Source organism: Rhipicephalus sanguineus, chromosome 7 (genome assembly GCF_013339695.2).
Source record: "Rhipicephalus sanguineus isolate Rsan-2018 chromosome 7, BIME_Rsan_1.4, whole genome shotgun sequence".
Lineage (NCBI taxonomy): Eukaryota > Metazoa > Arthropoda > Arachnida > Ixodida > Ixodidae > Rhipicephalus > Rhipicephalus sanguineus.
The window spans coordinates 153,798,582-153,812,068 of record NC_051182.1 but is presented as its reverse complement, the minus strand read 5'-3'; the positions used below and the strand labels follow the sequence as shown (position 1 = coordinate 153,812,068).

The following is a 13,487-nucleotide window of genomic DNA, read 5'->3' as shown; positions in this document are numbered from 1 at the left end:
ATGAAAACCTTAACCACGGCAGGATAAATGCACGTAATGAGACAAATAAAGTGACACAGGAGGCAAAGTACAAAGGATGTAAAAAAACAGACAATATAATTTATTTCGACAACAAAAGAAGAATTCTCACAAAAAAAAAAAGAAATGCCAGCAAAATGTGGGCAAAATTTGCTCACACAAATGCTTGATTCGACGACACTACAAGAACACGTACTCTTGTGAAAAAAAATGCACGAAGAGACGTAAGCTTCAAACACCGAGCGACGCATCACACAAACATGACTAAGTATCTGTGCCCCTGCAGTTGTTGACCTGCCGAGCTTAAGACAAGCTTTAGAAAAGCTGTAGAAGCTTCTAGACAAGCTTCTATAGAGAAGCTTTTCTTACAAGAGTCCATGCATAGATTGACCAGCTCTTGTTTCTCCCATTGCATCACAAACGGTGAATATGAAAATACCCACTAACCCCTGTATCTACAAAATTTCCATAGCTCAGCACCAAAATTTGAAAGTAATTGGTAGAAATAGACCATGATTGAACTGTTTACCATGCTTCAGCATTACTGATTGCATCTTAGATCGCCAGAACTAGTTAAAGAGTAATCATTCAGACTGCTTTTAAACATCAACCTCAAACAACTTGCCCACTTTGCTGATCTTGTAATACGGACGTCACCCTGACACTTTCAATCACGATAGAGCTCCAATCAAGACCTAAATTTCTCGACTGCAACTGGCTCCCTTTGACACTGCACAAATCAGCCAATCATGATCGAGAAACTAAGTCCTGACCGCAACTCAATTACAGTTGATGTGCACTGTGCGACACCTTATAAGTAAATCTCGAACGGACAACAGCCACTCAGTTTCATTGAAGAAGTAATGTATACGTGGAGCTCTAGCTATTTACGCAGTACTCTGTAGCCCACTAGAACTTCATTCTAGTTCTAGTTAGTATTTGCTTTAGTGCCGCTCCAAGTGCCTACTTAAAGGCCCCCCAATCCAAAAAATTTACGAGAACCTCTTCAGGATAAGATCCACCTGTCAGTGCTACCATGTAATGCAACGTTCGGCCAAAAGGTGGCACTGTTCTGCTCATACTAAAGTAGATGGAACACTTTGCGCTGAGTAGCATTGACAAACACGAGCATATGAAGGACACGAAGGATTCAGGGACAACTGTGCGTGAGCAGCTTATCTCAAAGGCACTGGGTTTGGCTTTGAAAGTCATGCTGAAGGAATGCCTTCCTTGAAGGAACCCCTTTGGTCCAGCAATAGCATTAGAGAGATCTGAAAGAGATAAAAATACCATAGCTTGGGTCACAAGTCACCGATCGCACTGCTAAAATTAAAGGATCGCTGAAAATACGACAACAGTAAATAAGGCAGTAAAAATAAGGCAACGCAAAAAGACATGAGGACGAAAATAAGACACGTGCAACAAACAGACATGTACAGCCAACAGAAAAAGTTTACGGGACGCTGGCTCCACAAAGAATGCGATTGTCTCACATATTAATGCTTCTAAGCTGGCTGGCGATTGTATAGGTTGCAATACGAATTACAGGCGGGAGCATTTATATAGAGGTTATGTACCCAGAAAAAGCGGGAATATAGCGTTCTCGAACGCTTTGCGTCCCGCAAACTTTTGCTGTTGGGTGTACAACTCTACACTTCGAGCTCATGCTGTGGAAATTAAGCAATTGTTCCGCTTTCTTCAAGGAGCTACTGAAGCTTTCTTGAAGCTCATAAGGCGTCCTGAAGCAAATGGAATTTTTTTTCTCTACTGTTATTATTCACGTGTATATGTCTACCTGTACTCTCGACAGTATACTGATTAAGCGTTTCCTTGTACACCATAGTGTCCTCTACGTGAAGTAAATGCTCCGAAAAGCGAAATTTCGTACAAAAGAACCAACTTTTTCGAAAATTTAAAAGAAGCAGCTCACTTCAGAGTTCCAGATGTCGCTGAAGGATGCGTCCTTCCAGATCCTGGTGCACCTTGTTGACCTGGGAGGCAATGGTGGTGGTACATCAGTTCCATGCAGCAGGTAATAACCGTTACGGATGCAGATTCATGCTCAGAATCATTTGAGAAAAAGGAGGTAGCTTGTAAGCACACTGCATGAACTCTTGAGAAACCATGCTGGATACCACATATCGTTACATGAGTTCTAAGTAGGGTACTTGACCAGCCTTCTAGCAGTCAATGAGTCATCACTGTGATCACTGTCAGCCACTGGCGTAGCCAGGGGTGTTGACAGCGCCATCTAAAGGACAGAACGATCTAAAGGTGCTGAATGAAGCGGTTGGCTACAGCGGGATAGAGCACGTCTGGTTCATAAGCGGTGCTGAAGTAGGCTCGATAGCCGAGACTGACGTCGTCAAAACTGAGCAAGTGCCAAAAGCTGCCGCTCGTCGTATCAAATAGAAAAGCTACTACCTTGTGGCTGTACTGCTTGATGCGCTGCTTGAGCGTCTTGACGTGGTCCTCGTCCGGAGCTGCCTTGGGGTCGGCACCGTGCTGTTCCAGCTCGGTCTGGAAGTGGCCCAGCTTTCGTATCCTGTGCTCGTAGTGCTGAAGCTCCTCCTGCAAAATGCAGACGGCATCATGGTCAAGAGCTGACCCTGCAACACTTACTAGCAGCATTTACTTCAAAAATTACAATGGGACTATATGGCGGTAGTGTCCATGAAAATGACAAGCGTGGCAATTTCTGACAGGTTCGTGGGTAGCACACAAATGTACCTACACTTTGTTCTTCTGGCTTGAAATTTCTTGGCGACTATGCAATTTCATCATATTCAATCAAACATGACACTATCAGTTTAACAATTAGGTAAGTGTGCAGAGTCTCAGTGTCTCTGGCTTTATACTATATTTCCTTGAAATTTGGAAAGAAAGTGTATATAATGCTTTAACAATAATAATACAGTAGAACCCCGCTGATACGTTTTTCACGGGACCGTAAAAAAAAAAACGTAAGAGCCGGGAAACGCAAGAGCCGAGAAACGCGAAAAATTGAGAAATAAGAGTAGTGGTGAACTGCACATAGTTTTATTTTAATTCTTTCGCTTGAAAAAATCATGCAGCGTTGCCTGGCGCATCTTCTCACGCCCGACAAGCACAAGGCGTTTTTCAAGCACCTGTAGTGCAACGTGGCTCTCGCCATCGTCACTGGTGCGCACATATCTTCGCAAACCTTGGGTTACGTCTGAACTACGTGAGGAAATGAGAGTCAGGGACAAGTTGTATCAACACTTTCTTTACACGCGATCAGCAGATGACCTCGCCACATTTAAAAAGTACCGGAACAGACTTACTAAGAAATTACGGCAAGCACGCACAACGTACTATTCATCTCTCTTGGTCATCGAAAGCCGCAACCACAGCCTACTATGGTCGAGGCTAAACAGACTTTTAAATCGCAACGAGTGTCACAGGCATTTACAGCAGTTGCAAATCAATGGCAAAGAGTTGTCAGGTGTTGAATTAGCCAATGCGTTTAATAATTTTTTTACAGATATCGCACGCGCACAAGCCAAGCCTCCTCAGGCAAGTAAATATATTGGCACTAATAGCGAGAATACAATATACCTTGAACCAGTCATGGTGTACGAAGTTGTGTCGATTATAAAAAGATTAAAAAATAGCACTAGTTGCGACATTGATGGTTTTCAGGTGTCCCCAATTAAACATGCAGTTGAAATTATTGCTCCAATACTCGCTCATATCTTTAATGTGTGTCTACAATCCGCAATCTTTCCTGAAAAAATGCAGTCGGCAAAAGTTACCGTTCTGTACAAAAAGGGAGATCGAAATGATTTGGGAAATTATAGGTCAGTATCCATTCTGCCAATCTTTTCAAAGATATTCGAAAAAGTATTGCACTCCAGAATAGCAACCTTCATTGAGAAACATAACCTGCTAACACCACACCAATTTGGTTTCCGTAAGAATAAATCAGCTGAATTAGCACTAGCAGAGCAGAAAGAATATATATTGACAGGGTTTGAAAACAGAGCAATAGTCATTGGTATTTTCGTAGACTTTTCGAAAGCTTTTGATTTGGTTGACCATAACATTCTAGCGGAAAAACTAAGCTATTATAGAATCCGAGGACACTCATTATCTCTGATCAAGTCCTATTTATCCAAGAGAACCCAAATTGTGAAAATCGACACCTTTACTTCTAAGGCAAGATCTGTCCAATGTGGAGTACCACAAGGAAGTATTTTGGGACCTCTACTTTTTAATATTTATTTGAACGATATCATCAATATTAACCCTGAGGCAAAGTTTATTGTTTACGCGGATGACACGAGTATTTTCTTCACTGGTTATGATATTCATGATCTAATAGAACAATGTAACAATACAATGAAAAATCTAGAGGAGTGGTCTGCATTAAATTTAATGAAAATAAATATAAACAAGACAAAAGCAGTCATATTCAGGCCAAAGAACAAGCGGTTGCCCCCACATCAAGACATTATGTTACATTCCCGAAGTATTGAAATTACCGAGAACTTCAAATGTCTGGGTGTTATCTTCTCAGCCAACATGTCATGGGATAATCATGTTAATTACGTCCTAAATAAAGCTAGCAAAATCACTGGTGTAGTAGGCCGTTTACGCTACATTCTTCCCACATGTATTAAACTTTTACTATATAATTCACTTTTTCAATCTCATTTAAACTACTGTCAAATAGTATGGGGTACCACAACGCACACCAATCTAGAATGTATTTTCTTGTTACAAAAAAAATATCTCCGCCACGCGTACAACGCTTCTTACACAGCATCGACAATAACTTTCTTTAACAATTCGGGCGTGATCCCTGCACATAATTTGTACAAATATCGTTTGAGTCACATATACAAACAAGATAATTATCGGAACATAAACAACCTAGGTAATCTTGCCCAACTTCAAAGAAAAGCTCCAAGTTACAGTACCAGACACTTAGAGGAATGGTTAGTGCCAACACCACGTTCAAACTACGGAAAACAAATGCTTCAATATACAATACCTACACTATTAAACAGCTATAAATCAATACAGTTTGATCTTTTTACGGCCTCCTTCAAAGAACTTAAAAGGTTGTATGAGGTTTCTACATAGATTCACGTTGCAATGTTTAGACATCTTTGATTTCGTTGCCTATTAAGATGAAAGTGTGAGTTGAAATATGTTAAAGCACTACTATGCCCCTGTATATATGCGCGTGTGTGTGGCTTTGTGTTTGTATAATTATGTAAGAGTGTATGTACATATGTATGTGTGTTTATGTGTGATATTGCCTTACTGCCAAATACAAAGGGTTGTAGGCTAGTCAAGCTGTCCGGGGACAGCTTTTTTTCTACAATCCCCCATCTGTATTTCACAAAGATGGCAAATAAACTTATTATTATTATTATTATTATTATTATTATTATTATTATTATAAATCCAGTGCCGCTACGGCCGATGAGAACGTTGGCTCCGGTATCCGCTCCACCTCCTCCTCAACTTCCTCGTCACTGGCGCACGGATCGGCGCACTCAGCCACGATGTCGTCGACGGATAACATCGCGGAGGTGACAACGGCGTCGTCAACAGAAGCGTAGTCACTGTACGCGATTCCACTGGCACCAACAGTCTCCATGGCAGTGTTCAGTTCGTCGCAGTCTGCGAACGCACCGTCTCCAACAGCTTCTGTTGTGTCATCTGCGCGCACACCGAAACACTTGTTGAAGCAGTGTTCAACTGTAGCAGCAGTGACGGCGCTCCACGCCGATGCTAAATAATGCATGTCATCTAAGATAGTGACGCCTGCCGGCTGCTGCCCACGCTCCACGCTGGCCAGGGACCGCTTTACAATGCACTTGCGGTAGAAGTGCTTTACATTTTTTATTATTCCAGCGTCCAAGGGCTGAAGGTGGCTTGTGGTGTTGGCAGGAAGAAAAACTACCTTTACGTTCCGCAGCGACGCAGTGTCCTTGGGATGTGCGGAGCAGTTGTCGAGAAAAAGAACGACTTTTCTGTTCTGGCAGCCCATCTTAGAGTCCATGTATCTCAAGAACTCCTCAAAAAGTGAACACGTCATCCACGCCTTGGTATTATTGTTGTAGTGGCAGGGCAGGTGACGGATATTTTTAAGGCAGCGTGGGTTTCGAAACTTTCCTATCACCCACGGTTTGATCATTTCCGAACCATCGGAGTTGCAGCACAGCAGCACCGTTAATCGTTCCTTACTGCATTTTCCACCGTGGCAAGCCTCGCCTTTTAGGCTCAGCGTCTTAGAGGGCTGTACCTTGAAAAAAAGGCCTGCTTCATCGGCATTGAATATGTCTCTCGGCTCGTAGTCCTTTATGATAGACACCACGGTCTCTTTCCAGGCCTCAACAGTCTCCGTGTCCACGCTTGCAGCCTCTCCGTTGACAGTGCGGTAGCGTAATCCATGTCTGTTTTTGAAACGGTCTATCCAACCGTTAGATGCACAAAAACCGTCGATACCGAGCTTGTCGGCAATCTCGAGTGCCTTCTCTCGCAGGATGGTACCGTCGAAGTTAACTCCTGCGGCCCTGGCTTGTTTGAACCATTCGAAAACGGCCTTGTCAAGCTGCACGTGCTCCGAACTCTGGGCTTGCTTGCACTTGACGTCGAAGGTTCCGGCATTTTCTTCAATTTCGATCCGTTTTGCAACGATGGAGTTCAAGGTGGAAGGCGTCAGTCCTAACTCCTTCGCTATGCACGCCTTCTTCCGCGTCGGGTTCTCTTTCACAGCGCGGAGAATGTTCAACTTCTCTTGCAGCGAAAGTGATTTCCGCTTTCTTGATGTCATCCTGTTTGAAGACTATTTGGAGCGTTGGAAGTGTAAAGGCACTATGCCGCACGCTCGTATAACCTGCGCAACGACCGACACGAAACAAAGGCAATGCGAGAAGACCGCAGCAAGCACGGGTAGCACGGGCTAAAGTCCCTAGGGAAAAATCTAGGGACTTTAGCACGGGCACACATGGGCGATGGTGATGGCGATCGGGCTCAAAATACGGATCTCAAAGGTCATGCTTTTGCTGGCATGAACCGAAAATACGTCATAGGTGTTGCCCCCGGCACTTTGGGCGGCCAATCCCATTGTCAAGCCGCCAAGCAAAGCTACATGAAAGACAACATGGCCGCTCGGGCCGGCGCGTCGTGGCACTTCGCAACGTATGATGCGGGAACGGTCCCACAGTTGCGACGCAGCAGCGGGGTTCCCAATGCATTGGATCCTATGGGAGCTGTGCCGGGACCGGCCGAAAACGACGTAACAGCCAGAAAAACGTAACAGCCGGGAACGCAACAGCGGGGTTCTACTGTAATTGTTGGGGTTTTACGTCCCAAAGCCACAATATGATTATGAGGGATGCTGTAGTGGATGAGTGCGGAAATTTCGACCATCTGGGGTTCTTGAATGTGCACCTAACTCTGAGTGGACGGGCCTCTGGCTTACTTAATTTTGAAGATGCTTTGGAGTCACAGGCACAAAGATTAGACAAATCCACGAATAAATCCACGGGTACTTTGCTAAAGTGTGCACGCCTTTGAAAGAGTACAAAGGCAAAAGAGCGTGCATGAGGTGTTTGAAAGATCATTTTAATGCAAGACATGTATTCGCTCGTTGCAGCTCATCTGTCTTGCATGAGTGCAGCCAGGCTTTTGCCATCTTGTTTTACAACAGAGTTAATACCTGGCAAATTTTACAGTAGAGCTGTTAAGCTTTTTGTTATGCCGGTTCACACCACCAGAAACAATCACCGTCGGGAATGTGTATCAGCCACAGACAACAGGCAATCCAAGTCAAATTCCCAATAAGGCTAGTGAAGCTAAGGTCGGGAAGATGCTAATTACTACTGACCGAGTCGAGCCTAATTAAGCTAATTAAGTCCAATTAGTATGAATTACGACATCCTTATTAAGACTAATTAAGTTCATTGGGATTGAACCAAGCCCACCCGATATACTACGCGAGTTTCATGAGGCTAACTCAAACCTCGATATAACGAACATGGATATAACGAATTAGCGGTTATAACGAAGTAAATGAAGAATAGTCATGTAATAGATAACATGTTACAAATAATCGTTCATAACGAATTTTCGGATATAACGAAGTTATTTTCGTGGCAGATGTGACTTTGTTATAATGAGGTTTGAGTGTAATTATGTTAAGCCTAATTAAGCGAACCAAGTCTGACACTGAGCCAAGCCGGGATTAGCTAGGAGACCACCAGCCCGTTGTGACTCAGCCTGGTGCCTTTATTGCCAGCTGCCCACATTATTTTGTGTCAGTGTTTGTACCTTGAGAGATTCCAGTTCCGAGGGCGAGAAGTCTCCCTGCTGCGCGAGCTTCCAGAGCCGCTGCACTTTGTCTTCAGCGAAGCCGCCCTTGCGCTTCCAGGCCTCCTCGGCTCGGCTATTGAGCTTGCGGTACGAATCGAGCAGCGCCTCGTGGCCCTGCTTCTCCAAGTCTCCCGACAGGAGGCCGTTCTGACGCTCCTCCTCGCCCAGCATGTTCAGCTCCACGTCGTCTGGTGTGGCACGCAGAAAGGCAAGTTAGGCTTAACTCTGGTACTGCCAGGCAAGTTAGGCATAACTTGAACTACAATGCAAGCTAGACTTAACTTATGAACTACCAGGAAGGCGTGTGGACTGTTTTTTTTCTGGCAGGGTGGCGGGCCGGGGGGAGGGAAAATCTTCAAGTACCGCTTCAATAGACATTCTATTACTGAGTAAGATATTTGTGTTGTTTGGTGAAATGAACATCACGGAATGCAAGAGGATTGTACAAACAGAACATTATATAACAAACATATTATGAAATTAACAAATAATAGAAGAAACAAGAAATTCAAACAGCAAAAAAAATGCAATGAATATGATGCAGCACTCATTACATCAAAATCACTACAAAATGCAACATTCTCTTCATTCTCAGTTCAATGAATGAGTCATCTGCCAAACATTTTTACAAGGTGAGACATGACTGAGATTGTGATCGATGATGATGACCTCTGCACACGCGTGCTTACTATAAAAAATAAAGAAATTCATTCATCATTCACGTCCTAGTAAGCATTCTAATGACATTTCGATTTGAACATGAACTGATGTTTGCATATTTAAGAAAGTGAGCACTTCCTCACATACTGCTCTCATCAAAATGTAGCTGTCACAGCCGAAAATCTAACCTTTAATTTTGCCCCACTGTATTACAACTGCGTCACATGTTACTGCTGCAACACAGAGTGCAAATGCTATGTCACATTCAAGCAAGATTTCATGCATCTTTCCTGCTTTCGATGCATGCTGAGCACATATTCAGTACATAATTACATAATGTGCGCACATATTGATGAATTTACCATTTCCCAATTAAAAAAGAATGCACGCAAATGTTTATAACATGCAGCAAGAGAAAGCCATGTAATGGATCATTTTTGTACTCACTGGCCAAATCCTTCTCATCTTTGTCCTGTGTTGCGTAGAACTGGTCGATCTTGTCCTGATGGTGTTGGAACTCTTCCTTGAGAGTACGCAGCTCTTGATCTGCGCAAGATTCGATGTACAGCACAATTAGTTGTATTACTATGATACCTAGTACAGTGCACCAGAAGAGTTACAGCCGCGATTCAGCTATTAGTGAACATTGCTGGGAATTGAAACAGTGACCTTGTGCTAAGGAGTGCTATGTCAGAGCTTCTAAGCCACCATAAAGGGTTAATTTCTTTTAAAATTTTTATAGTTTTTCCCCCTTCACTGTCCTTTTAAAGCACACCATTACGACTCACCAAAAGCATTTGCTTGTGGGTGTACAGCATTACAATTACACTGTCACGGTGCTCCAGAAACGTTTGCTGGGGGGTATACAGCATTACGATTACACCATTACGACACTCCAAAAGCTTTTGCTGGTGAGTGCACAGCATTACGATTACACCATTATGACACCCCAAAAGCTTTTGCTGGTGGGTGTACAGCATTACGATTACACCATTACGACACCCCAAAAGCTTTTGCTGGTGGGTGCAATGTAGTGCACGCTCCAGCGGTGTAGATACAGAATTACGATTGCACCATTATAATGCCACACAGCTAGTCTTCTAGTGCTATTAATTAATAATTTACCACTGAGGCCAGCTTTCTGCACTTTCATCCAGAGCTTGTTGAGCTTCTTGTCCCGGAACATGTAGCCTTCCTTGCGAGCCACATTCGGGTGCTCGGGAGGTTCGTCTTGGTGGTGCTTGAACTGGTCAGCCAGGTCGAACTTGTCCACAATAGCTGCGGGAAGGAAGTGACAAAATTTAAGATCACAGAACAGTGGTAAGTTGGGCCTGGTAAGATCACGCCTGTAAGCGACTCAAATTTGCTGATGGTGCCTAAAGGATAAGCCTATATGAGTACTAAAAGATTCAGTCACTTGGGTTGGTTGTCAAAAAGCATGAAAACTGCCACAAGAAGGGTTTCTGGACACAAATGGGAGCTATATAAGCTTTTGTAACAGCGCACAAACCCTTTAGGAGCTAAATATGTGCATGGACAAACTGCAATGAAAGACAGCATGTGAGCACTTCATTTACAATATTCTAGAGGTACGTACAGAACATTATAGAGGGGGGCAGCATGCAAGAACACAATAAAATATAATGTTAGATGGCACAAGACACTTTAAACATATGATCAGAGGAGTAAATACAGAAGCAAAGCAGTAAAAGAGGATGGCAGTTACACAAGAGAGCAACAAGGGAAAAGTTAACTTTTGCTAACTTTTGAAGAGAATGGTGTCACGTATCTTCACTATTAATGCAGGAAGGTTATTCCGCTTGAAAGAGCTTCCAGGAAGAAATGATTAAGTTTGTGATGGTGTCACTGGAGGATACACTGGTGACACTATGTTATGACACAATATTAATGAGAACTAACAGACAATAATGCCAAGGAAAGCATAGGGGATGTTATTTGTAATAATTAGGATATAAATGTGAAGAAAGTAAAGTTGACGAAAAGATAACTTGCTGCCGGCAGGAACCGAACCTGCGACTTTCAAATAACGCGTCCGATGCTCTACCACTGAGCTAAGGCGGCGGTCATCCTCCCATCCACAAACAGCCTGCGTAAAAATGGACCAGCACGCACACACGCACACACACACACACACACACAAATAAAATGGCTATGAGGAAAACGCAATCACTTCATGCTGAAGCAAAGAAACAAGTACTGATTTACAGCATTTATGTTTTCATACTATGCTGCAACATGGAGCATCATTTGTAGCGTCTTCTTGGCCTAGTGCCTTTTTCGCGTATGAACAACTCGTCTGTGCCTTTGTCCATGCTGTCATTTCTTATCAGTCATGCCGCATAGCTGAGGATGTGGTGCTACCTTTGAGCTTGCTTCGGAGTTCAGCCTCCTTGAGACCTTCCTTGTCCTGGACCACCATTTTCTTCCAGGCAAGCTCTTCCTTGTCTTGTACTTTGAGGTCGGCAAAGAGGCCCTTCAGTTTGGCTTCGCTTAGCCTCTGTTCGAGAAAGGTTGCGAAGAATACGAGAGAGATGTGCTTACGTATACACATATAGACCTTTCTTTACAAAACTTTCTAATATGAAGAAAGCATATATGAAGAAAGCTCGAGATCCAAGTGAAGAAGTATACACATTTGGGCGAGTTGTTGATTGTACACGTTGTCAGGAAACGGCACAGATGGAAAACAAGGACAAAGGTAGGAGGACACACAAAGAGGAGTGCTGACCATCAACTGAAAATTTTATTCGAAAAACAACGTATATGCAAAGAACTTCTTTGGAACTACTCATGCACATACATGAACACCTGTCCGAAACAAGATGAAAGAGATACAAGTGCTTTTTTGTTGCATCCTACGAGTTATGAAGAAACAATCTTTCATCATGGAGACACACCGAGCTTTGGCTGATGTAACCTACTTCCAATGCTAAGACAAGCATTCTTTGTAAGACCAAAAATCAGTTTAAGTGAGAAGTAATCGAGGCTTGGAGCACTAACAAGTTGGGAGAAGGCTGCGTCAGCCAAGCCTCAGTGTCTCTCCATGATAAAAGAGATTATGTTTCTTGACAACTCGTATAGGATGTAACGCAAAGCACAGGTATCTGTTTCATCTTGTTCCAGACACGTGTTCATGTATGTGCATAAGTAGCTCCAAAAGGTTGTTTACATTGTGTTTCCAATAAAATTTCGGTTGATACTCAGCGCTCGCTTTGTCTGTCTCCTCATACCATTTCTTGACAACATGCCCAAGTGAAGAAAAGTCTTATCTCTCCCAACAGACCACACTAATGGGCACTAGATGATGTGCCGCAAAGACAAGACTTTTAGAAAGTATCAGAAGCCGCACTAGATAAAGAAACACGCTTCGCGTGTTAATGAACCGAACTTCCTTCCTGTAACCTCGCCGCGTTGTGTACAACATAAGCGAAGACGTGGACATATCAATTATGACAGCTCAGTCGTCGACACCGTACCTATCAGAGAGCTTAGGGCGCAAACATATCGAGTAATGCGTTTACAAGCATTACAGAAACGTTGAAGACGTTCGATAATGTGGAGATTCGGGTTAATTGGCGCGGAGATTTCGGTTCAGCTAACGCATTACGTCCGTGAAGATTGCGATGAAAATGATGAAAACGTTTGTGTGTGCGCCACAGTGATCACGCGGCGCAACTTTGCCTGCAACTTGTTTGAAAGCCTCTCGTAGAGTAACTAACACGAGCATTACTGAAGATTTCGTGTGGCAGGCTTTATCGCTGAAGTGACGCGTCGACTAATGAAAACGCCGGGGGAAAGAACCCTTCATCGCCGAAATAAGTCGACGTTTCAACAGTGAAATCAGTGCTGCGCTTACCTTCTGTGCCTTCTCCCAAATCAGGTTGAGCTTGTGCATGCGAAACGGTTTTTTCTCGGCGTTTGCGGGGGGAGGTGGTCCAACTTTGTTCATGGCTTCGCTGTACTTGTTACCGCTGTGGGCTGCGGCTAGGCAATTCATGGAGACCAAGAACAGCGCCAGGAAAACGACGTTCCGAGACATTATCGTAGTCTTTCGTCTCGACGGTCACTCGGAGGTGTTGTTGACTAGATGAGACCCCTGCGTTGAAAAGGACGCTATGCGTGCCTCCTCCAAACTTCGGGAGCCACGCCGATCACGTTGCAAGCGTGAAAGTGAACGTCGGCTTCGCCTCACGGCTACTTGCACGCTTGCGGGAAAAGCCACCTACCAGCAGCGTTACGTCACGCCACGCCCACCGAGGCAAGGCGAATTGAGTCGGTAGCCAGCGCTCCTTACGGTAACCGCGACAGTTTAAAGTTGTTAAAGGAACACTAAAGTGAAACAATGAATCGGTTTAGACCGATAAATTGTACTCTGAGAACTCTAACGACGTTAATTTCACCATCATAGCTTTATTAATAGAGAATAAAATCAAGGT

General features: G+C 43.7%; 1 protein-coding gene across 1 annotated transcript; it reads right to left on the bottom strand.

The window, feature by feature from the left end:
• Window positions 1-221: 221 nt before the first annotated feature.
• On the bottom strand, window positions 222-13,243 carry LOC119400292 (alpha-2-macroglobulin receptor-associated protein). The gene is made up of 8 exons (XM_037667315.2): window positions 12,908-13,243; window positions 11,413-11,548; window positions 10,156-10,308; window positions 9,478-9,576; window positions 8,329-8,558; window positions 2,443-2,589; window positions 1,949-2,009; window positions 222-1,289 (listed from the first exon to the last, which is right to left on the bottom strand). Exons 1-7 carry the CDS (start codon window positions 13,088-13,090, stop codon window positions 1,950-1,952), a joined length of 1,008 nt encoding a protein of 335 aa, XP_037523243.1. The 5' UTR covers window positions 13,091-13,243; the 3' UTR covers window positions 222-1,289; window position 1,949.
• Window positions 13,244-13,487: the final 244 nt, after the last annotated feature.

Coding starts and splice junctions, on each gene's coding strand:
- LOC119400292 (XM_037667315.2), bottom strand. CDS start 13,090: ATGTCTCGGAACGTCGTTTTCCTGGCGCTGTTCTTGGTCTCCATGAAT. Junction 8,559..9,477: donor AGATGAGAAGGATTTGGCCA/GTGAGTACAAAA, acceptor GTGCCACACCAG/ACGACGTGGAGCTGAACATG. Junction 2,590..8,328: donor CGGAACTGGAATCTCTCAAG/GTACAAACACTG, acceptor TGCATTTTGCAG/GAGGAGCTTCAGCACTACGA.